At 24.2% G+C, this 23,823-nt stretch overlaps 6 protein-coding genes and 1 long non-coding RNA gene across 9 annotated transcripts; 2 read left to right on the top strand and 5 right to left on the bottom strand.

Annotated features, from left to right (window-relative positions):
• The first annotated feature begins 110 nt into the window (after positions 1 to 110).
• Positions 111 to 1,113, top strand: LOC134830210 (uncharacterized). Of its 2 annotated transcripts, none has more exons than XR_010161953.1 (3): positions 111 to 204; positions 559 to 778; positions 866 to 1,113. It is a non-coding gene; the product is annotated as an uncharacterized LOC134830210 (long non-coding RNA). The 2 variants fall into 2 exon arrangements; XR_010161954.1 differs by lacking the exon at positions 111 to 204 and adding an exon at positions 450 to 464.
• A 29-nt stretch (positions 1,114 to 1,142) lies between these two features.
• LOC134830209 (uncharacterized) lies at positions 1,143 to 5,733 on the bottom strand. Its single transcript, XM_063843616.1, has 5 exons — positions 5,678 to 5,733; positions 5,191 to 5,474; positions 2,801 to 3,001; positions 2,603 to 2,717; positions 1,143 to 1,319 (listed from the first exon to the last, which is right to left on the bottom strand). The coding sequence occupies exons 2-5, from the start codon at positions 5,292 to 5,294 to the stop codon at positions 1,143 to 1,145; spliced, it is 597 nt and encodes a 198-aa protein (XP_063699686.1). The 5' UTR covers positions 5,295 to 5,474; positions 5,678 to 5,733.
• Positions 5,734 to 7,519: 1,786 nt separating this feature from the next.
• On the top strand, positions 7,520 to 9,991 carry LOC134829072 (protein inturned). Its single transcript, XM_063842065.1, has 2 exons — positions 7,520 to 7,664; positions 7,733 to 9,991. Exons 1-2 carry the CDS (start codon positions 7,520 to 7,522, stop codon positions 9,928 to 9,930), a joined length of 2,343 nt encoding a protein of 780 aa, XP_063698135.1. The 3' UTR covers positions 9,931 to 9,991.
• A 174-nt stretch (positions 9,992 to 10,165) lies between these two features.
• Positions 10,166 to 13,557, bottom strand: LOC134830962 (deubiquitinase DESI2-like). Of its 2 annotated transcripts, XR_010161984.1 has the most exons (7): positions 13,270 to 13,557; positions 12,613 to 12,719; positions 12,069 to 12,553; positions 11,407 to 12,008; positions 10,606 to 10,712; positions 10,366 to 10,544; positions 10,166 to 10,301 (listed from the first exon to the last, which is right to left on the bottom strand). XR_010161984.1 is itself a non-coding variant. In XM_063844580.1 (5 exons), exons 2-5 carry the CDS (start codon positions 11,560 to 11,562, stop codon positions 10,246 to 10,248), a joined length of 498 nt encoding a protein of 165 aa, XP_063700650.1. In that variant the 5' UTR covers positions 11,563 to 12,008; positions 12,069 to 12,260; the 3' UTR covers positions 10,166 to 10,245. The 2 variants fall into 2 exon arrangements, 1 of the variants encoding a protein (XP_063700650.1); XM_063844580.1 differs by lacking the exons at positions 12,613 to 12,719; positions 13,270 to 13,557 and having other exon boundaries at positions 12,069 to 12,260.
• Positions 13,558 to 13,964: 407 nt separating this feature from the next.
• On the bottom strand, positions 13,965 to 16,018 carry LOC134830485 (uncharacterized). The gene is made up of 3 exons (XM_063843987.1): positions 15,613 to 16,018; positions 14,291 to 14,983; positions 13,965 to 14,236 (listed from the first exon to the last, which is right to left on the bottom strand). The coding sequence occupies exons 1-2, from the start codon at positions 15,861 to 15,863 to the stop codon at positions 14,809 to 14,811; spliced, it is 426 nt and encodes a 141-aa protein (XP_063700057.1). The 5' UTR covers positions 15,864 to 16,018; the 3' UTR covers positions 13,965 to 14,236; positions 14,291 to 14,808.
• Positions 16,019 to 16,370: 352 nt separating this feature from the next.
• LOC134830484 (uncharacterized) lies at positions 16,371 to 16,886 on the bottom strand. Its single transcript, XM_063843986.1, has 2 exons — positions 16,759 to 16,886; positions 16,371 to 16,701 (listed from the first exon to the last, which is right to left on the bottom strand). The coding sequence occupies exons 1-2, from the start codon at positions 16,876 to 16,878 to the stop codon at positions 16,384 to 16,386; spliced, it is 438 nt and encodes a 145-aa protein (XP_063700056.1). The 5' UTR covers positions 16,879 to 16,886; the 3' UTR covers positions 16,371 to 16,383.
• A 3,027-nt stretch (positions 16,887 to 19,913) lies between these two features.
• On the bottom strand, positions 19,914 to 23,487 carry LOC134831438 (uncharacterized). Its single transcript, XM_063845168.1, has 3 exons — positions 23,388 to 23,487; positions 21,293 to 21,420; positions 19,914 to 21,228 (listed from the first exon to the last, which is right to left on the bottom strand). Exons 1-3 carry the CDS (start codon positions 23,465 to 23,467, stop codon positions 20,957 to 20,959), a joined length of 480 nt encoding a protein of 159 aa, XP_063701238.1. The 5' UTR covers positions 23,468 to 23,487; the 3' UTR covers positions 19,914 to 20,956.
• Positions 23,488 to 23,823: the final 336 nt, after the last annotated feature.

The raw sequence follows: 23,823 nt of genomic DNA, 5'->3' as shown, positions 1-23,823 counted from the left end.
ATCCTTCCAACAGACTAACAGCTCAACATTTTAAAAGAAAGTAGCAAAAAATTCATCTTAATTGGTAGTAAAAGTCTTTCTTTGTGTTTGTATCATCTGTCAAAATCCACGTGCTCATCAAATTTATCAGCTTTGTCTACTTAATTTTTAACAAAAACTCGTCATTTTTCGTAATTTTTCATCAAAATTCTTTTTAAAAAAGCAGTAAGTAACAAAATTTTCTTATATTTTCTCATCAGAAGTCACAAAATTACTGAAATTCCGAAAAAAATCATAAAATAAATAAATTTCTGGAATTAAAAGTAATTCCAAAAGGGTTTGTTGCTCTTTATTTATACTTTATTATGTCATCTACTCGTCTTTTATGTATAAAAATAGCAAAATAATCAATACAAACTTGCAATTTACGTTGCAAAATTAATTCTTATCGCAGAAGTCTATAACTTTATCGATTCAGCCGTCTCGTGAGTCATTCTTGTTTAGGCTTTCATCACAAAAACATCAATTTTCACAAAGCAAAAATTAAAAAAAAAAATTTTTTCTTTAAAAAAATTTCAGAAAATCCAGAAAAAAATAAAATTTTAAGGAATTTTCAGCCAAAAAAGCGAATTTTCATCAAAAATTCAAGGAAAAACATCAAAAAGTTCAATTTTTCATCAGAAATTCAACAAAAAAGAAAAATCCAGAATGAAATCCATCCTCGCCATCCTCTTGATCGCTTCCCTTGCCTCATCGCAAGTCTATGCCGGACCATTAGCTGCGGGAATTTGTTATGCCGGTAACACATTTTTTTTCGTAAATTACTTTCATCATCATTAATTCTCTTTGTTTCATCGTTTTTTTCGTCGATCGATCGATAAAAAAGGTTGCGCAGGTGTCGTCGTCGCTTGCTTTGCAGCAGCAGGTGCTACTTTCGGGACAGTTCCTGCATCGATAATTGCCGCAAGTCCCGCACTGGCAGCTTGTAACGCGGCATTCGCTTCGTGCGAAGCAGCTTGCATGCTCGCATTAGCAACTCCAACACCTTGAAATGGATCAAAATTGAGTCACCTGCAGAAAATAATGTGATCAAAACCCGTTTTTTGTGTAATTCTTTGTTTGTTTTAAGAAAGTTTATTGAAAAAAAAAGAAAATAAGGAACGTTATTTTGATGAAACTTCCAAAATTTTCTCCTGAAGAACCTTTCGCAGACGATCGACGTCGTCGTGAACTTCCTTGTAGTACTCGTGATTCGAGGCGAGTTGAGTTAGGACAGCTTCTCGTGTTACCAAAAGATTTCTCATGTTGGTTCGATTGGTTTCGACAGCAGGTAGGACTTGCTAAATTATAAAAAAAAAATGAAAAATTATTTTTTTTTAATTTAAAAAAAAAATTCTACTCTTAAAATTCCTTAAGAAAAATGTAAAAAATTTTTTTTTTTTAATTTTTATATTTTTTTTTATTTTTTAATATTTTTTTTTACTTAAAATTCCTTGAAAAGAATTTTTTCTTAGAGTTTCTTTAAAAAATGAAAGAAAATTTAATTAAAAAAATCTAAATCCTTAAAAAATATTTATTTTTATTAAAATTCTTAAAAAATTGAAAAAGTTTAAATTAATGAATTAATTTATTAAAAATTTTTCGTAAAATAAGGCGAATAAATTTAATATATCCATTTTTTGTCTCCCCCCCTCGGATTTTGTCGAAAAAATTCAGGGGGAAAAATAAAAATTAAATATAAAATACAAATATTTTTGACATAAATTTTTATATAAAAAATCATGAAAAATTACTGTTTATTAAAATTATACAAAAAACTAAAAAATTTGCTTAATTACGACATTTTCTTTCAAAATGTTGAAAAACGTTTTTTTGAAAGTCAAACCAAAAATTTTTTTTTTAAATTTTTATTTTGGGAGATGAAAAATTTTTCTTTACTTTTAAGTTCTAATTTTAAAATAATTTAAACTAAAATTAAATAAATTTTAAGAATCAACGTTTAACGTCTAAAAAGGTTAAAAAATATGTATTTAGATATGCATGTATGGGAACAAAAAATGAAAATATTAAATTTATTCGCCTAAAATAAAAAAAAAAATAAATTTAAATAATTTTCATTTAAAATAAAATAATTATTTTTTTATTTATTTTTTTTTAAATTAAATACATTGAAAAATTTTAATTTATTTTATCCCCATAATATTCATTCGAAAAATTAAAAAAAAAAAATATTTTTTTAATATTAATTTTTTTTTAAATATTGAAGAAATATTTTTTATCTGTAATAAAAATATTTTTTTAATTTAATTTATTTCACTTTTAGATTTTTTATTTAAAAATAAAATAAATTTTAATAAATAATAATTTGAAAAAATTTAATCTTATTTTTTTTTTTCGATAGAATTTCTCAAAATTAATTAATTTTTAAATTAAAAATTAAATTAAAATAATTCTGAAAATTTCATTTAAAAAATTGAAAAATTATTTTTCTCAAATTAATTCATTTTTTCTTTTAATTTTTCATTAAAATAATAAAAAAAAATATTTTTGTCTCAAAATTTCCTTAAAAAATATTTTTTCTTAAAATTTCCGAGAAAAAAATTAATTTTTGTTAATGACTTACATTCAATTCATCGCATTGTTCCTTAATAAGTTCTTCCAGGTAAGTCATTTTGAATTTCATGCTGCTCGACTCAATTCCGCGTACCTGCTCTTCGGGACTCTTACCTGTGGGACGCCTTTGAAAAAAAATTATTTTTACCAAATTTCCCCCGAAAAACGATAAAAAAAGTTAATTCAAGGTCATTATCTCGTCACTTACCATGCCTTCCCTTTGCCAGCTGTCCGTTTCGTCGCTTGTTGCAGCACCGCCAAATGCACGTCAAAGTCCAACGTTTGCCACATGTTCTCGAATTCCGCCAAAAGTGCCTCCTTGATGTTCCGTTTCAGCCGTTGCTGCAGATAATCCGGGTCGATTTTTGAGTCGCGCACAAGCCCGAGCAAGGGTTTGAGCGCGTCATCGCTGAAACGAGAAAAAAAGCGAAAAACACGTGGGAATCCGAACTAAACGTGCGTTAGTAGTTGATGCGAGTGAATTTGCGTTAAAGGGAGGAAAAAGGACGCCATAAATCATTCTCACACACAAACAAACGGCAAACGAGGACAAAGGAAATTTATTTAAAGACGCAAAAAAAAAACTCAAACAATGAAGAAAATTATAAAAAGGGACAATTTAACAAGAAGCAGCTGGCTTGCTGGTACGTACAGACAATGAATGGATCATCCGTTCCTTTTTTTCTTCTTTTCTTTCGAAAACTAAATAATAATAACATAATAATGTGTAATGTAATACGACACCCTTCTTTTTAAAAACTCTAAATTGTTGTATTTGTGTGCAGAAAATAATAATAAGATGATCCACATACACAACGAAACACGTATGACATACCCATACAAGCACAAGTATTTCATAATAACACAACAAAAAGCGTACATCTGCATCAAAAATTAATTTTTTTTATTCTCTTGAAGAAAGAATTATATTTGAACGCAATAAAAGTACAATTTGAATTTTTTTTTTTTGAAGAAAATAAAAAGAACAAAGAAGATCCGGTGGTTTTCGTTATTATTATTTTTTTTAGGACGCTACAAATTTTAAAAATTATTTTTAATTTTTTTATTTATTTTTTATTATTTAAATTTAATTTTGAATTTTATTTTAATTTTTTAATTTTAAATTATTAATTTATTATATTAATTATTTATTTTATCAATATTAGTTGATTTTTGCAAAAAATTAATTAAAAAAATATTTACATTTAACTTTTAAATAAATATCTTTAGATTTTTAATTTTATTTAATAAATTCAATATTTTAAATATTTTTTTTTTTATTATTTTTGATAAATTTTTATGGATTTTGAATTAATTAATTGCATGAATTTTTCTTATATTTTTAAAACGAATTTTTCATAATTAAAAAAATAAAGAACTTTAATTTGAAAATTTATTTAATTAATAAATTAATAATTATTTTTTTATAAGATTAAAAAAAAATTACATTGAAATAAATTTTAATTTTTGAAATTTTATCAATATTTTTTTTCTTTTAATTTTTTTAATTATTAACTTTGGATTTTTAATTTTAAATTTATTTAATAAATTTAATTTTTTTCTTTGATTTTTAATTGATTTTAAATTATTTAATTGTATGATTTTTTTTATTTTTTTTTAATTAATTTTTAATAAATAAAAAAATGATAAATTTTAATAGATTTTGAATTGTTAAATTTTTTTCTTATTTTTTTTTAATAATTAATAAAAAAATACAAAAAAAAATGAATTAATATAATTTGATTTATTTTTGAACATTTTTTTTTTTAATTATTAAATTATTTTATATTTTTTTTATGAATTTAGTTCAAAATTATATTTTTTGGTATTTTTTATATGATTTTTTTTTTAATTTTTATTGCAAGTTCTTCTAATTTTTATTTTTTCTTTTTTAAGATTTAAAAAAAAATTAAGATTTTTTGTTTAAAAATATTAAAAAATTCAATAAATAAATTTGATAGAATTTTTTAACTGATTATTATTTTTAAAAATTTTTTTTAATTTTTTTTTTTTTAAATAAAAATAATAAATTTATGAATATTTTGAAATAAAAAAATTATTTAAAAATTATTTGAAAAATATAAAAAATAAATAATTAATTTATTACCACATTTCATAGAAAAAATGCGGTTACATATTTTTTTTTAAATAAAAATCCTTCTCAGAATTAAATTCAAATTAAATTTGGCTCGTCCTCACTCACACATTCAAAACAAAAATTCAGCGTCTAAAAAATTTGCTTTTGCCACAGATGATTTGTTTCACCTTTTAATGAGGCCGGGAGTATGTGCAATATGAAGTTGCTAATGACACACATGACACATATCACGGCCCCACAATTAGGTTCGAAGAGTTTGGCTTTTTTTCTCTAAATTTGCTTTGCTTCCTTTTTTCAACCTTTTTTTTTTGTGTTAACCCAAGTTAATTTTGTAATAAGAGAACAGCTGCCACTTTTTTGTTTGTATTTTGTCGGTTCGAAGAAATGTACGCATATTTTAGCGCCAAAACTGTACGAAGCACACTCACACAACGAAACACGCCAAACAACAAACAAAAAAAAAGAATGAAATGAAACGAAAAATAACGACATGTACGTACCTGATCAATTCTGGAACTTGATTGTGTAATTCGATAAATTCGTCTTTAATTTTCTGCACATCTGCCGTAGTCGTCGTAGCTTGCTGCTGCTGCTGTTGGGCCATCTTTAATTTCTCTTCTCTTTTATGCGTTGCTTTCTTACGACGACGAGTTCTTTCTTTTTTTTTCTTTACAGAACCACTTTTCTGTGTGAGTGTGTGCGTCGTAAGCCAGGCTTTACCGTTGCAATTATTCTCGTTTCCTTCGTTTTTTACGACTTTCAAGACTTGATCAGAAGAAAATGTCTTCCAAAAAAAAATCAAAAATTCCGAAAAAAACGTGCAACTTTTCGAAAAAATCAACGCACACTTTTTTCAATGATGGCGAACGAAAAAATTTTATGCTTTGATATTCGAATAATTTAGAACTTAATAAAATTCTTCAAAAAAAAAAAAAACGAAGAACAAGCAAAGAGAATTCTACAATTTTAATCTCTTTTTGGAGTTACTTCTTTTTTTCCCTGAATTTAAGTTTTAGAATGCTTTGAGAGAGCTAACTGTCTTGCTCCACGACCAAAACTCAACTGAACTCACGATGTTTCGGTCGTCGAGAGGAGCGCTTGGTGTGGCTTGTGTGACGCGTATGACTTGTGTATTGTGCGCGAGTAATTTGAGAACGAAACTTTTTTGGGGAGGGGATGACAAAATTGTACAGTTAGGCGGTAATGTGCGACGAGTATGGCGCTGTGTAGGGTATGTATGAGGCAGATGGTAAGCGTACACTTAAAAACCAGTTTTGGGTACCCTCGTGGAATTTTGTTGAATAAAAGGTTATTTTAAAAAAATTAATGATTTTCAAGTTTTCATAAATTTTTTATTTTTTTTTTTTATAGTTTAATTATAATTTAATTGTAAATTTATTTAATTTTTGGATTTTAAAATATATGAAATTTAAGTTTTAAATACCAAATTTTCACTTTTTTAAGTACTGTTGATTTTTAAAAAAAAATAATTTTTTTTTTAATATTCTTTGGATTTTTTTTTATTTTTTATTAATATTTTTTTTTTAAATTTAAATTTTTAAACTTTCATAATTTTAATTAATTTTTAGTTAAAAATAATAATTGATAATTTTCTTAAGATTTTTTTTTTTAATTTTAAATTTTTATTTTAAAGCATTTCAATATTTTTTAAAATTATGAATTTTTGTTCATTTTTGATTTTTTTAATGAATATTTTAATACATTTTTTTTATTTATTTTTATATACAAATTTTGATTTTTTTAAAATGTTTTAATTTTTTAATGTTGATTAATTTTTAGAAATTTATATTTTTATTTAATTTTTTTTACTTTTAATATTTTTGTTTAATTTTCATAATTTTAATTTTTTTTTAATTTTTATTACATTTTTTTATTAACCTGAAATTAGATAATTAAATTTCAATAAATTTAAAATTTTAATATGTATGACAAAATTATTGTTCTGCGTAAAAAAAATAAATAAATTAAAATTTTTACATTTTTTATATTTTTTGGCTTATTTCCGAATTATAAGCATAGTATAATAATATAATTTTTTAAAACAAATTTTTGATGAAATTTAAAAAATTTCTATTAAATTTGTTGATAAAATTTATTTTTTAATATTTTTTTTTATAAATTTAAATTTTTTTCTTTTGAAATTTTTTTTAATTTGATTTTTTGTGTTTTATGTAATTTTATTTTTTAAATTTAATTCAAAAATTTAAGATTTTTTTATTTTTATATGTTTTAAATTATATAAAGCTATTTTAAGTTTTTTATTCATCATTTTTTTTATGAAATACTATTTTACAATTTTTAATTAAGTTTTTAACACAAAAATTAATTTTTTCGATTTTTTACTTTTCAGATTTATTTTAGAAACTAAAAAATACTTGAATAAAGGTGTTTCAAAAAAAAAAGTTGAAAATAATTTAAAAAAATTTTAACATTTTTTAATAATTAATCAAAATTATCAAAAAATAATTAATTTTATTCAATTCAGTTTCAGAATTCAAAATTTGACCAACCAATTTTTTTTTCATTTTTTTTAACTTTTAAAACATTTCAAATTTCATCAAAATTATTGAAAAAATAATTTTATCATTTTTCATCGAAAATTAATTAAAATATAATTTTTAAAGAAAAAAAAATTAACCTGAAATAACAAAAAAAAATCTATTGTATAAAAAAATTTCGATAGGGTAAAATACTTACAAAGCCATCATTTGTAAAATTTCCCCTCCAAAATCCCTTTTTCTCCTTTCAACTACTTTACCGATCAAAATAAACTTTTTTGTTGAATGCCGAGAAATTTGTTGTGTAAAAATGTCTTCGGGATTAACAAACAAACAAAAGAATCCTGATCCTCGTTCTCGTCAACAAAGTGACAAAAGTGACGACGAATACAGCGAATACAGCACCACAAGCAGCAATAATGACTCTGAATATTTGTCTCATATCAAATTTGATGGTGAGTTGGCTAAAATTCAATAAAAAAATTAAAATTTCTGACTTAAAATCAAAAAAATTCAATTTTAGGAAACATTTTTTTCGTCAAATGCTCCATCGTGCCTACCTTAAATCGCATCGATCCGGGCGCCTCCGAGGATGATCACGCCTTATTCCGTTCCGAATACAAGAGAATGTCTCTTCGGGGTCCCGCAAAGCTCATGGTTCGCAAAATGAAGGACAAAAATCCGTTCGGCATCAAAGTTTTGAAGAAAGCCAAGCTCGCGGAAGCCGACAAATGCGTCAAAGAAGTAATTTTGAGCATCAACATGAAAAAAATAAAGCCTTTGAACGGCGTAAAATTCCTCGAACGCGTTTTAGGCATCGTTCCATCCGTGTCGCTGGCAAAAAAATTAGTTGTCGCTCAAGTGAAGGAGAATTGTTGCTTCTCGAAAGACGGATTTGTCAAGCCAGGCGACATTTTGAAGCAAATCGGACATGATTCGATCACAAATGAGAACTTGGATATGGTTTTGCGGAACTTGCATGGCACGCAGATCAAAATTTGCTTCCATGAGATGCTCGAAAGTAGTCCCTTGAACTCGATTGATGTCAGAATTACCGGTTTGAGTGACGTTTTGGATAATTTACATCTTTTATTCGGGTATGAAAAGCCTCCGAATGACCTGCAGGAGCCTCCGTTGAGCCTGATGTTCATCTCAAAAGTCGAAGATGCCGAAAATAACCACGTGACTCCGACATTTTCGTATCCGCAACGTGAAAAAAATATTTTGTTCGGCATTCGGGGGTCTTTTATGACACTCCAATCCATTTTAGAGGCTAATTTTCAACGCGATCCAACGATGACGACGATCCGGGTGCATCGCTCGCTCTTTCACGTCGCTTACAAAAGTCTCCCGACTGGATTGCTGCTCGTGGCTTTCAATTCTCGCTACGTAACTGCCTTCGAATCGAAGAAACATGCCACGAATTTCATTGAAAACCTAAAATTTTTGTACAAATCCGAGTCGGAAGCGTTTTTGCCGCAAAATCTCTCACAATTACAACAAATTTGCGAGTTAAAAAAGGTCGAAATTCTCACAGCGAAGAAAATTCCTTCCGAATCGCACTTTGAACGACTTTTGCCGCAACCGCAATTCGTTTCGTTGCCCAAAGAGATCCAACTGCGCATCGACGATGCCATTTCCGAGCTCGAGGCGATGGATTTCTTCAATTGGACCGACAGCGAAACCGTAATTGATGCGCTGCAGGAACTCGTGATCGTCGGATGTGCGGTTTTTTATAAAAATTTCCTCATTTCCACGCATTTGGGGGCCTCGTACGTGCAAGAAATCGAAAATGCGGCGAAACATTTGGCGATTCATGCGATCATGGAGTCGACAAATGTCAAAAAACTCATTATTTGGCAGCAAATTCACGCAAAAGAGGAGCCAAAAAGTGAAAAAAGGAAATTTGTGGTTTTTACGTCGCAGGGAAAATTGCTGATGGCGGCGATTATGGAAGAAAAAGTTGTTAAAAAGAATCCTTCGAGTCTGAAAACGTCTCTTTCGTACTACGTCGAGGAAATGCAGGACATTTTGGAGTATTTTCGCTTGACGGGCGTCGAAAATTTAACGAGAATTTGGATTTCGTCGAACAAACGGCCCGAAATTCTGCAACCGACGACGTCAAATGGGGATTTTCCGACAGTTTTGCCGCAAAAAAGTGTCTCGTTGCGCGATTCAACGCTAAATTCCGACGACAGCGACTCCGATTGGGAAGAAGGCTTGAACAGTGGGCGCGGTTCGAGCAGCGGCTTCGACATGAGCGAGTGTTCCGACATCATTTACAAGGATTTTCAGGAAATTATTCCGAGTATTTTGAATTCGGGCGCGGAAAATTTACTTTTTCACTTTGTTCAAGTCGAATTCGGGGACGGAGTGTTGATTGCGCCAACGGTGCAGTCGAATTTCGCCGCCATTTCGAATGCTTTTCGCAAAACGTGCGTCGTTGTGCATCACGTGCTGCAAAATACGGTAAAATTTAGGAAGATTCTCGCCAATAACGAGCCGAATTGGAATCAAAGGTCGATGGTTGCGATCAAGGAGCACGGCGTTTTGATCCAAAGTGCGACGGCGAGTCAGAAAAAGACGAAAAATGAGGAATTTTGGGTGATTGGAAGGCTTTTTTCGAGTCCCCCGAGGGAGTTGTATGTCTGTCACAGGAGCAATACGCCGCAAAATATGGTCGAGTTGGCGTTCAAAATTTGCATGGGAGGTGCAGGATAATGAAAAACTTATTTTTTAACGAAAAACTATTCCGTCCAGTATTTTTATTTAGAATTTTAAGACAATAAATTTTATATTTTTATAAAATAAAAAAAAATAAATCTAAAGTTGAAAAAAAAATTTAAAACTTTAAAAAAAAATATTTTCATTTTTTAAATATAAAATAAATAAAAATATTAAAATTAAATATTTATTTAAAATTAAATTTATTTATTTTATTTTATTTTTTTTAAATAAGATATTTAATTTTTCCTCCTAAAAAAATTTTTTTTCCAAAAATAATTTTAAAAAATTATTTATTTATTTTTATTTTATTTATTTTTTAGCTTTATATTTTGGATACATTAAGAGAACAGGAGATGAAAAAACATCTGAAAAAATATTTAAAAAAATCAAAAAAATAGTTAATTAAATTTAATTTTGATAAAAACTTACGCGCAGCTACCAAACCAATGGGACCGCCAAGTACAGTTCCAACTGCAAGAGCTCCAACATAAGCGCCCGTCATGTAATTGGAGGACTGTCGCAAAGACGTAGGAATTTTTTCTTTGCACAAAAATTGCAAAAGTGCATCACTGAAATGATTGCAATTGTGGTAAAGTGTTTCATATTCCCTGAAATTAAATTTTGAAATATTTTTTTTAAATAATTTTAACAATTAATTGGCTTCAATACTTGAACTTGGTTTCTACCATCTTCTGAGTTTCTTCAATAATTTGTAATAAGGTTTTGTCTGTTTCTCCTTTGTAGATGATTTCGTCTCTATCGGAAGGCATTTCATCCTTTAAAATAAAAAAATTATGTAAATATTAAACTTCTCATTTTCATACTTCAATTTAAAAAAAAAAATTATTTTTTACTTTTAATTTTTTTATCCTTGTGATTTCAATGTTATCTTAATTTTTATCCTTTTCAAAAAATTGAATTTTTTAATTAAATTATGTTTAAAATATTTTTATTTTTAATATTTATTTTTTTTCATTTATTTTTTTTAATTAATAAATTGAAGATATTTTTTTGTTATTTTAGAAGGTTTTTTTATTTATTTTTTTAACATTATTTTTAATTTTAAAATAAATTATTTTTTATTTCTAACTTTTAATTTATTAATTTATTTTATTATTTTAATTAATTTTTTATTAATAATTTTTTTTTTTAACATTTAAAATTGAAAACAAAATATTAAAAAAAATTAATTAAAAAAAAAATTAATTAATTAAAAAAATAAATTTTTTAAAAAACATATTTTTTTAATATATCAATAAAAATGTGGAAAAATTAAAAAATAAATTAATTTCAATTTAATTTAAAAAAAAATAATTTTAAAAATAAAAAAATATATATAACAAAAAATATTATAAAATAACAATTAAAGAGAAATTGAAAAAAATCACACAAAATGATAAGAAAAAAACAAAAAATCAAAATAAATACTAAAAAGTTAAATAAACAATGAAAACAAAGCAAAAAACTTACAAATGCAGAATATCTCACGCCATTCTCGTTGTAAGAAAATTCATATTTCAATCCATCTTCAAATTCCACAAAAACCGACGTATGTTTAAAAATACTTGAACAACTGCCATCTCCTGCAGGCTCAACCAACAAATAAACCTTATTCCGAGGAGACATAATTAATTAAAAAAAAACTCAAAAAAATATTAGACGCAATTTTTTTTCGTTTCTTGACGGCTCGCGAGTAACTTTTATTGTGAAATACATAAAAAATCGCCAATTTCATTACACTCAAATATTTTGCCGCTCTCTCAATACAAATGCAAAAAAATATCTCTCTTGACATGTTACTTCAAAAAATTGCCTGATGATTGAAAACAGCCTCTTGAACAATCGCTACTTTTGAGCAGCACATCTTTAATGTCAACTGCTACATTTTTCCAATCCTGCCATTCAAGATCGATTTTTGTTTCTGTCAAAATATTCAGAAACTCCTTCGCGAATTCAGTTGGATTAAGATTTTTTCGATTTTCCATCAATTGATATCCTTTGATCATCGCGTTGCCAGCTGAGAAGAGACTTTTTCCAACTTTTTCCCATGAATTCCGTTTCGGAAAGCTTTTCTGTGGATTTTTTTAATTTTTAAAATTTTTTTGTGAAAAAAAAAAATTAAAAAAAATTACCGCTGGAATAGTATGCAAAGCATTGTTATCATGAACGAAGACTTTGTCGTCGACTTTTACGAAAGGAAGTTGATTTTTGCCGTCATTTACCGGCTCGAAATGTATTTCGACGTCGCTCATCGTGGTTTTGATCCAAGACTGACACAAAATTTGCATTTGTGTGTAAAAGTCATTCTCGTTTTGCTCTCTTTTGAGCAAAGAGATTTTTTTACTAATACAAATAAATTTTAAATTTGATGGAAAAAAAAAAATTTTATTTAAAAAAAAAAAATTAGTGTCTTAAAGCTCTGAAGACTACAGCAGCAACTTTGGCAATTCCGACAACAACAGCACCAACTCCGACAATGCCCCCCATGACGATTGTGCTGGCGACTGTATGATTTAAAGCTTGATCAACGTGTTTTTGAGGAATGGATTTGTCGCAGAGAAATTTGCATAAATGGTTGCTAAAGTGATTGCAATTCGCAGTCAAGGCATTGTATTTTCTAAAAAAAATTAAATTATTTTTTTAATTTTTTTTAAAGATTTTTAAGATTTTTTTTACTTGAATTTTCCATTCAATAATTGCTCTGTATGTTCAATAATTTGTACCAAGGTTTTGGTTGTTGTTCCCAAAAAAATATTTTCTCTCAGATTCGAAGGTGTTTCGGTCTAAAAAATAATTTAAAAAAAAATATTTTAATTTATTTTAAATTGTTTCATTAAAATTAATAAAAAAAATTATTCAAAAAATATAAAATTTAAAATGAATTAAATAAAAAAATTGAAAATTATTTAATTTAATTTATTAATTAATTAATTGAAAAAAAATAATAAAAAAATAATTAATTTATTAATAATAATAAATTTTGAATTCAATAATTTATTTTATTAAAATAAATTAAAAATTTATTTAAAAAAAAGTTATTTAATTAAAATAAATTAAAAATTATTTAAAAAAAATAAATTTTAAAAAGAATAAATTAAATAAGAAATTAAATATAAAAAAATAAAAATCGTTTTAAATTTATTTTAAATAATAAAATAATTTATTTTTTTTAATAATTAATTAATTTAATTCAAATAATTAATTAAATTCTATTATTATATTTTTTTTAATTTTTTAAAATTGATTTTTATTTTTTTTAAATTATTTTATTATAATTTGTTTTTTTAATTTTAAAACTTTTAAAGAATTTATTTAAAAATAATAATACTTTACCATTGGAGATACCAACAATCCATGTTCATTATACGAAAACAAATACATCAGCCCATCTTCAAATTGAACACAAATTGACGTGTGATTGTACATGTTGGTTAAAGCTTTTTCATCTTCAGTTACGGGCTCAACCCACAAAAATACTTGACTATGAGAAGTCATTTCAAACAAAAAATCAATTTTTAATGAATAGTTTGTAAGAAATTATACACTAAATTTATTTTTTATGACAAATATAACAAAAAAAATTGCACTTTTAATTAAAATTTATCAAAATTTGTGAGAGAGGAAGGCAAAATGTGTTGATTACTACTACTATCAAATAAAAAACAGATGATTTCTATGAACTAATATAAATGTAAATAAACAAAAATATTTAAAAGATCGCCGTGAAACAAAGGACTTTAGCGTATTTTAATTAATTTTTATATTTACAAAAATTCACAAGAATAAAATTATTTTTTAACTCAATAAATTTTTTATTTTTTAAAAAGAAAAATTATTTTTGCATATTTATTGTTTTTATATAAAATAATAATTATTATTTATTTTAAAATTAATTAAAAAATTTTTAATTATTTTTTTTTAATTTTTAAAATTAAATTAATTAATAATATTATTATTTTAATTTTTTTATAAATAAAAAAAAATATTTAATAATTTTTAAATGAATTAAAATTTAATATTTTACAGTCTTTAAAAAATTAATAAAATTATAAATAATTTTTTTTAAATAAAAATATTTTTCTTTTATTTTTAGCGAATAATTCAATATTTTTTCAAAAAGAAACGTAATTATCATGAAAAAGACGATCTCGATCCAAACGAAGACGATCCCCCAAACACTTTCAAAGGTGCTGCTATCACTCCTTGCATGATATAATTCACAGGAATTATCTCGCCGCACAACCAAACCGACAAATCGTTGCTGAAATGATTGCAATTTGTCGTAGCGACGTCGTACGTTCTACAAAAAAATCATTTGAACCAACTTCCAAGGCTAATCTGTGAAATTTCTTACGCATATCTCGTACTTTGAAGATGATAGGCATACTGAATGACTTCTGGCAAGGATTTGTTCGTTGTCCCCTGATAATGTAATCGTTCAGGATTTCGATTTCCCGCTGGAGATGTGTTCAGCCCTTGATCATTGTACGAAAACACATATTTTAGACCATTATCGAACTTGATGCAAATTGAGGTGTGGAAAAAGGCACTTGCAAGTACGTTATTTGTCAGTCGATCAGCCCACAAAAAGACGTCGTGAGACATTTTTCGATCAAAAAATTTAAATTAAAGTCGTAAAATTTATCAATTCATGTGAAGAAACACTTTGATACTGAATTCGCAAACAATTCTCGGAATTTTAAATAGACTCACTCATACATAGATTTCGTATTTTATAATTGACGATTGAAATATTTGCTTTTATTGACGTGTAAATGTGTTGAATTGAGAGAAATTTAATGAGAGAATAATTTTTGCCGGTTTTGATGACTCATAATCTCATTTTGTGATGAAATTTTTGATGAAAAAGGTTTATGATGACTTTGAAGATCCCGATTGGAATGCCAAACAACCAACTAACAACACAGGATTAGTAGCCACGAGCATACTTTGCATTATGTATTGCCCGGGAATGATTTCGCCACAGAGCCATAGAGACAAATCGTTACAGAAATGGTTGCAGTTTCGGGTTAAAACGTCGTAGGAACTGAAAAAAAAAATTATTTTATTTTTTTTTCATTTGAAATTAAATTTAATTTATTTGTAATTTTAATTTAAATCAAATTTTATTAAAATTAAATTAATTAATTAATTAAATTTTAATTTAATTTTAATTCAATTCTTAATTAATTTATTTTAATTTAATTTGAAATTATTTTATTTTTATTTTAATTCATTAAAATTCAATTTAAATTTTATTTTTTATTTTAGTTTAATTTAAATTTAAGTTTTAAATAATTAAATTAAAATAATAATTAAATAATAATAATTAATATTTTAAGTAATAATTAAATTTAAATTTAATTTAATTTATTAATAATTTTAATTTAAATTAATTTTTTTTAAATTAATTTTATTAAAATTAAATTAATTAATTAATTAAACATAAAATAAATTAATTAATTCAATTTAATTTTTTTAAAATTTTATTCTTAATTTCAATAAATTTTTAATTTAACTTAATTTAATTAATTTTATTTTTTTTTTTTAGTTGAAATTCAATTTAAATTAATTTTTATTTAATTTTATTTTAAATTAATTTAATTTAATTTTTATTTTATTTAAAAATTATTTATTTTATATAAAAAAAATTAAAAAAATAAATAAATAATTTACCAATATTTCGTGCTTTGAAGTTCATACGCATATTGAATGACTTCAGGTAAGGATTTTTCAGTTTCTCCAAGATAATGAATCTTTTCAGGCTTTTGCTTTCCCGCTGGAGATGTGTTTAATCCTTTGTCATTGTAAGAGAACAAATATTTGATGCCATTATCGAATTCAATACAAATCGTTGTGTGATAGACAAAACTTGTTACAAGCCCATCGGAGATAGGATCAGCCCATAAATAGACTTTATGAGGCATTTTTAAGCGAAAATTATTAAAAACGAACAATTCTTGAACGTAAACTAATTCAGACTGAAATGTGTGAGTAAATTTTTTATTTGATAAAATTATTTATTTTGCTCAAAAGTCTCTCTTCTCTCAAAAAAAATTTATTGAATTAAAATTGAAGAGAAATGATCTTTGATCAGAAAAATTCAATATATTTAAAAAAAACATTAAATAAAAAAATTAAATTAAAATTAAAAAAAAATTATATAAAAATAATTTTAATAAAATTATAAAAATTAATATTTTTTCGTGAACAAAATTTTTAATTTTAATTTAATTTATTGTTTTTTTTTATTTAATTTAATTTAAATTTAAAATTATAAAAAATTTAAAGAAAAAATTTTTTTTTATAATAAAACAAAAAATTAATAATTTTAAAAATCATAAAAATATAAAAAAATTGCCTTTTCTCGCATGAAAAAAATTAAATAATTTTTTTTTTCAATTTTTTATTGACGCAGAAATTATTTTTTCATCGAAAAATTTGCGATCAACTCGTACTAAAATTACTTCTTGAATTAAACGACGACCTATTTGAGCACCGAGAATTGACATTCATGACAACATCAACGTCAATTTTCGCATTTGACCAATCCTGATTCCTCAGTTCGTCCCAAATCGGATGATTTTGAACGCCATCCACGATCGAACTGATAAACGTTTGAGCAAACTGCACTGGATTCGCTGTTCTTGCACAAAACGTCACAAACTTCTCGCCATAAATTTCAAACGCTTTGGCACAAACTCTGGCGATATCGAGAGCTGTTTCTCCTAATTTACGCCAATTTGAGGGACGGGAAGCGCCTTCCTGTGAAAGAAAATTTAATTTTAAACTTTTCAAGAGGAAAAAGTTCAAAATTTTTACCGAAGGATAACATTGAAGCCCATCTTGGTTGTAAATAAAAATTTTGTCGGCAACTTTGACCACGGGAAGGGTATTTTTGCCGTTGTTTATTGGCTTTGGCCAGAGTTCGACGTCGTGCATTTTGAATAATTGGCAGCTGACTAAAGAGAATTTCTCAATTTTCGCGATAATTAGTTTCGTTTGTGTTGGTTTCGCGAATTAAAAGCATGTGTGAGTGAGATTAGATGGCTCTCTTGATGATTCAGAGACTCATACATGAGATTTTTAATATTAAAAATGTAAACAAAGCAATACTGAGAAATTAAATGTTTGTGTTTTGACGGTTTGATAGAGAGTTTATCGTTATCTATTGCTATTTTTAGATAGCGTTTGTTATTTTGATTGAAAAAAATTTTTAAAAAATCATGTTTTGATGTTTTGTTTTTTTTTTTGAGGAAATATTTTTTTTTAAATATTTCTAAAAATTTAATTTTTAATTTTAAAATATTTAATAATTTTTTTATTTATTAAAAATAATTTTTTTAATTATCAAAACGAAAAAATTTGAAGAAAGAAATTAAAATTTTAATTTTTTTTAAATTTTATTAATTTTTTTTAATACTTCATTTTTATAATATTTTTTTTTTAATTTTAAAAAAAAAATATTTTTTTTAAATAAAAAATTAAAATTATTTTTTTTTAATAAAAAATAAAAATTATTTTTTTTTTTAATAAAAAATAAAAATTATTTATATACCTAATTATTTTTAAAATTAAAATTTAATTTTTTTTCTTTAAATTTTTTCGTTTTAATAATTAAAAAAAATATTTTAAATATAAAAAATTTATAAATAAAATATTCTTAAATTATATTTTTTTCGAAAAATTAAGAAATTAATAATTTATTTTGAATTTTTAAAAAAAATATTCCTTAAAAATTATTAAAAAAATTAAACTTTTGGACAAAATCTTAAAAAAATATGCAATATTTTTTAAAACTAAGATAAAAAAAAAAATTTTCTTAATTTTTTTTTTAAATTTTGTCATTATGAAAGACTAAACTCCTTAAATTCGTCTCATAAATCCTCTTTAAAACAATTTTCTCTTTAAAAATTCTTTTAAAATCTTTCTTTCATTCAAAAAATCCTTCACAAGCGCGCCAAGCAAAACAAAAAAAAATCGTCCAAGTTCAAATCAAGATCAGCTGTACTCAATTTATTTTTGTATTATTCAACTTTTTTTTTGTTGTTGTTCTTCGTTGTAAATAATCTGAACAAGAAAAAAAAATAAAAGGTAAGGACAGATGTTCGTCGATTTCTCCTGTCTCTATGCATGCTCAGGTCGAACAAAAGAAAGGATGTACGGAGAATGAAAAGAAACAAAGAGCAGATAAATAAGCTCCTGTATACTTATTTCTGTCTTGTACGCACCTGGCGAATGTAACCACGTGGTATTTTTTTAATGAAACGAGAAAATAAACAAGAATGGACTGTCCTTGGTCGAGAACATTGGTTTATGTTGTAATGTTAGAAATCGTGTAAAACAGAAAAAAGTTTCAAGAGAACTTGAGGCAAAATTTGAAAAGATGCAAAAAGTGCTTTAGATGCATTTTTGATAAAATTACGAAGGAAATTGAAGTTTTTTGTTCAAGACAAAAATTTACATCTCAAATATAATTTTAGTTTTGCAAAAATTTTCTGAATCATTTTTTTATGTTAATTTAAAATTTAACTAAAATAGTTGAAATAATATTTTTAATATATTTTTTTAAAAATAAATAAATTTTTTTATAAAAATTTAACTAAAACAAAAAAAATAAATTTAAAATTTATTTAATTTTAAAATTAAAAAATAACAAAATTTAATTAATTAACGTTTAATTAAATTAAATTTAAATTAAAAAAATAATTTTTGATTAAACTTTTATGAGAATTTCAATAAAATATAATTTTTTAAAGAATTTTTCATACCTTTTTTTAAATTTAACAACAAAAATAAGCGCCATAAGGCAAAATAATGTCCCAAATAGGAATTTAATTTTAAATTTCATATCAATCTATTTGAAGAAATTGTCCCTTTTATTTATTTTTTCTTGCTTTTTTTTCAAGTCAGTTAATTTCTCTGTAATTTATAATCTTAAGCTGACAAGTAAAGAATTTAGGTTCATTTAAAGAATATTTTTTCGTACTATGCAATTTAAATGTGTTTAAATTATTTTAACGAATGATTTAACGAAACATTTATTTTCTATGAAAAAAAGAAAAAAATTATTTTAATTTTTATTAATTTTTTTATATTTCACTTTTTTTTAAGTTAAATTATTTTTAATTTTACCAAAAATAAAAAAAAAATTAAATTTTAAAAGATTTAACTAAATATTTAAAAAAATAATAATAATAATTTACTTCACAGATAAATAATGGATATTTAATAAAAAAATTAAAATAAATTTAATTTTAGTGTGAATTCGGCACTTAAAAAATTATTCGGTAAATTTTGTGATTTTTTTTACATTTATTTGCTCATACATATTTTTTATCAAAAAAAAAAAAATAGCAGAACGTATAACAAATAATTCTTTTTTTGTGACAGCTGAACCAATAAATCAATCAAAATCCATCAAATTTTGGCATTATTCACGGAAGTTACATAAAATTATGTTTGAAAAAAAAATTAAAAAAAAAATGAATTTTACAAACATATAAATCTTAAGTTTTTATAGCTTTGAGATATTTAAAGTAAAAAATAATAAATAAATTAATTAAATATATTTATATATTATATTAAATAATTAATTAATAAATTAATAATTAATTAATTAAATAATTAAATAATTAATTATTAAATATATTAAATATATTTATTATATATTTTTATATTTAAAAAAACATAACTTACAATTAATTTTAAGTTTAAAAAAATTAAAATTTAATTTAAAAATAATTTTTAATTAAATTTTCATGAGAATTTTAACGAAACTTTTTTTAATAATTAAATAAAAAAATAAAAATAAATAAATAATAATGAATACTTTACAAATTAATAATAAATAATAATAATAAAATAAAATTAATAATTTTAAATATATAATAATAATATTAAAATTTTACCTTTTAAATTCATTTTTAATCAAAATCAATAAAAAACTCTTAAATTTCCCTGTTTTCAATGTCAATATTTTATTTTTTCTTTTTTTTTAAAGTACTTTAACTTTAAATTCTTTCCTTGACTCACAGGGAGATCTTTATTTTTTCCATTAAATATTTTTTTGATTATTAATTAATACATTAAATATTTTTTTTTTTTTGATACAATAAGTCTGAAACGGTGTTCGAGTTACTTCTTTGTTAATTACACATTTATTTATTGTATACATTCAGATGACATTGATGAATATATTTTGACACGAGATGACATTCGTGGGTGCTTTAACTCTTTTTTTGGTAATGATCTGCATTTTTTTCAAAGCACACGGTAATATTTAATTATTCGTGGTAGGTAGCTTTTCTCTCTTTTTTATTTATTATTTTTTTAATTATTTTTAATTATTATGCATAGACATTTATAATTAATTATTTTAAATATTTTTACTTGAAAATTCGTTTTTATTAATTTTTTAATAAATTTTAACGAATTTTCAAGATTTTTTATTGTTTTGTCTCACAGCAGACTTTTTTTTTGCCTTAATTCTAAGTTTTGTTGCAAGAATCATAATTTTTTAATATATTTTTTCTGTTTTTTTTTATTTAATTTTAATAATTGATTCAATAAGGGAAATAATTTGTGTACAGTTTGTCGAGTTATTTGAAGTTTTAAAAAAATTAAAATATTTTTTAACATGATGTACTTATTAGTTTGATATGATATGGCGATTCTAATAGAGTTCGCTAATAATAATAAATATTTTTTTTTTATGTGAAATAATTCATGAATTTTTTTTCGCAGAAGATTTTTGGAAGCCCTTTGCGATTTTGTTGATTTTTTTTTTAATTTTTTTTATGTACAAAGTGGTTTTTTTTTAATTTTTTTTTAAATAATAAAAATTCCCTTTGATGGAAAAAAATTCGCATCAAAGGTACTTGTGCAGTAAAGTTGCATACAAGTTACTAAAACAAGAAAAAGTGGTGCAACACTGTTGCATAACAGCAGTAACTTGGAATTGTATGCAACACAAAAAAGTTTTTCGTGAGTCGAAACTAAAGTTTTGAACGTAAAAGTTTTAATCCGAACGTAAAAACGGAAGTTTGTCACAATTGCACGCAGACCCGCCCTGTCCTTGCTTACAAAAAGCCGCACACATAGCATTCCAATCCGGCGTCGTCGATCCTGTGGCATCTGCGAAGAGCTCTTTTTCGTCTGAAGATGATTTTTCTGCGCATTCGGAGCAGCCTTGCATCGGAAATTGCATGTCGCAACGTGTCGCGGTGCAGATTTCGTCGAAATTTGGCATTACTGACCCGATTCGTGAGCAGTTGTTGCATCGTGAACCACCTAAAATGCGAACAAATGACGAATGAATAATTTAGAAGGACGTCTGCGGCGAGATTTAATTTACCTAAGCCGTTTTTACACAACAGACGGCACAATGCAGCATCATCAGGCGATGGGATTTGTGGCGAACGGCACTCGTGTGAGATGTGTCGCCGACAAATTGAGCTCTTCGAGCGGGATATGAAACCCAAACTGAAAAATTTTAATAGAAAAATTAATTAATTTTAATTTTTTTTTAATTAATTTGAATTTATTTTTTTAATTAATTTTAATTTAATTTTAGAATTAATAAAAATTATTTTTAATTAATTATTTTTTTTTAAATAAATAAAAATTTTTTTATTTAATTAATTTAATTTTTTTTTAAATTAATTAAAATTATTTTTTATTAATTAAAAATTAAATAATTAATTATTTTTTAATTTTTTGATTTTTTTTTTTTTTTTGTAAAATTTTGTAAGATGAAAATTTTTTCTTTTCTCATTAGATCGCACCATGGGACCTACTGCTATTTAAAACACACAGTAGACCCTAGGTGGAAAATAATGCGAAAGACATTTCAATTTTAAGCTTTTTTTCATAATTTTTAGCTTTAAATTAAAGTTCAGGATGAAATTTGATGACTTTTGATCATTCAAGTCAATACAACCAGTCACAGTCGATGTCATGGTACTCATGATTTCGCATTATTTAATAACATAATGATACCGACTACCCTGATTGTATCGGCAAGGATCCTTTTTGCTGCTTTCCTTGATTTTTTTTGTTGATTTTAGGTCCATGGTTAATTTTGATGAGATTTTTATTGATTTTTTGTTAATTTTTTACACAATTTTCTGCTTTTAATTTAATTTTTTTAATTGAAGTTTAATGATTTTTTTATGAAAATTGTAGTTTTGAGCAAAAAAATCCATAATTGATTAAAAATATATTTTTTTTTAATATTTTGTTTAATAATTAATAATAAAAATTTAGTACCTAATATTTTTTTCTTATAAAATTTATTTTTTAATAATTTTCATTAAATTTTAATATTTTTTTTGATAATTTTTTAATTAAAAATATGATTTTTTTATTATAAATTATTTTAATTAAAAAATTTTAAATTTTTTTTTAAATTATTTTTTTTATTTATATGTTAATAAAAGTAAAATACTAAAATTTTTATTTTAAGAGAAAAAAAATTAATTAAATTAATTAATTTAAAAATTTTAAGAGAAAAAAAATTAAATAAATTTAAAAATATTTGCCCGCCTTATAAAGATAAATTTAAAATTTTTTTTCAACTCTATTGACCTTATTAGCATAAAAATTCTTTTAAAAGTTGAATGAATTCAGAAGCCATATCTAAGTTGCAACATTAGATATGCGCTTGCGGGTCAGTAGTTTTTTTTTAAATAGTCAAAGAAATTTTTTTACTATTTAAATTCTTAAATAATTAAAAAAAATATTTATTTAAACAAAAAAAAAAAATTTTTTTTGAAAAAAAAATTTGAAAAATTTAGAAAACAAAAAGATTGCAACTTGAAAATGTTAAAAAATTAATAGTTTAAAAAATTTTTATAATTAAATAAATTTAAAGTATGAAATTTAAAAAAAAATTAAATTAAATGTCAAAAAAATAATTAAAACTTTAATTTTTTATAAAATTAAAATAAATTTTTAATTAAAACAAAAAAAAAATATTTTTAACAAAAAATTATATTAAAAGAAAAAAATATAAATTCATACCTCCGACGATGAAAAATTAATATTCAATTAATTAATTTTTATGTTAATAATAATTATTTTAATTCTTTTTTTTTTAATTTAAAAATATTTTTAATCATTTATGGAATTTTCTTCTCAAATTATTTTATTTGAAAGCACTTTTAATTTTTTTTATCTCAATTTTTTTTTCTTCATTTTTTTCATGAGACTTTGATCACTTTTCTCTTATATTTTTCTCATTTCAATTATTTTCAAGATTAATTTCTTTTTTTTCAATTTTTTAATTTCACGCATGATTTCAACTTATTTTTCCATTTTTCTTATTTTTTTTTTTCTAAAATCACTTTTCAAAGTTCATCGATCGAACACAGCGAAAAATTGTTCAAATTCCTAAATTTAACATGGAAAAAATTTTTTTTTCCCTGAAAATTAGAGAAAATTTTACTCACCCACACAGGTCTTGACACACAGAAATCCAATTTAATACTATGCTTGTCCTTTTGCCAGTATCCTTTTTTTCCTCTGACATCGATACGGTTGCATGTGGATCCCATTCCACGGGCGACGTCGTTCCGTCATGCGCAGTCGCGAGACACACGACAACCAATCCGCATGCAAGGGACGTTATTTGCTGTGGAAAATCGTTCGAGAAAAAGCTTTTTTTGCTGTATGCGGGGGGAGACGGAGGAAAGGACAAGGCGTGGGCTTTTATTCAATTAGCGCGCGATTCCCACGCAACCAGAAAAAAATGGAAACTCGGGAAAAATTCTGACATAGATGCGCGTTTTCGATGGGACGATGGAGGCTTTAATAATTTTTTTTTCGTGTCTTTGTGACGAAAACGACGTTTTTAAAATGTAATTGAACCAGTTTTGGTCGATCAAT

This window comes from Culicoides brevitarsis, chromosome 2 (genome assembly GCF_036172545.1).
Source record: "Culicoides brevitarsis isolate CSIRO-B50_1 chromosome 2, AGI_CSIRO_Cbre_v1, whole genome shotgun sequence".
Taxonomy (NCBI): domain Eukaryota; kingdom Metazoa; phylum Arthropoda; class Insecta; order Diptera; family Ceratopogonidae; genus Culicoides; species Culicoides brevitarsis.
Note: the sequence above shows the minus strand (reverse complement) of the source record. Positions and strands in the feature narration are given on the sequence as shown.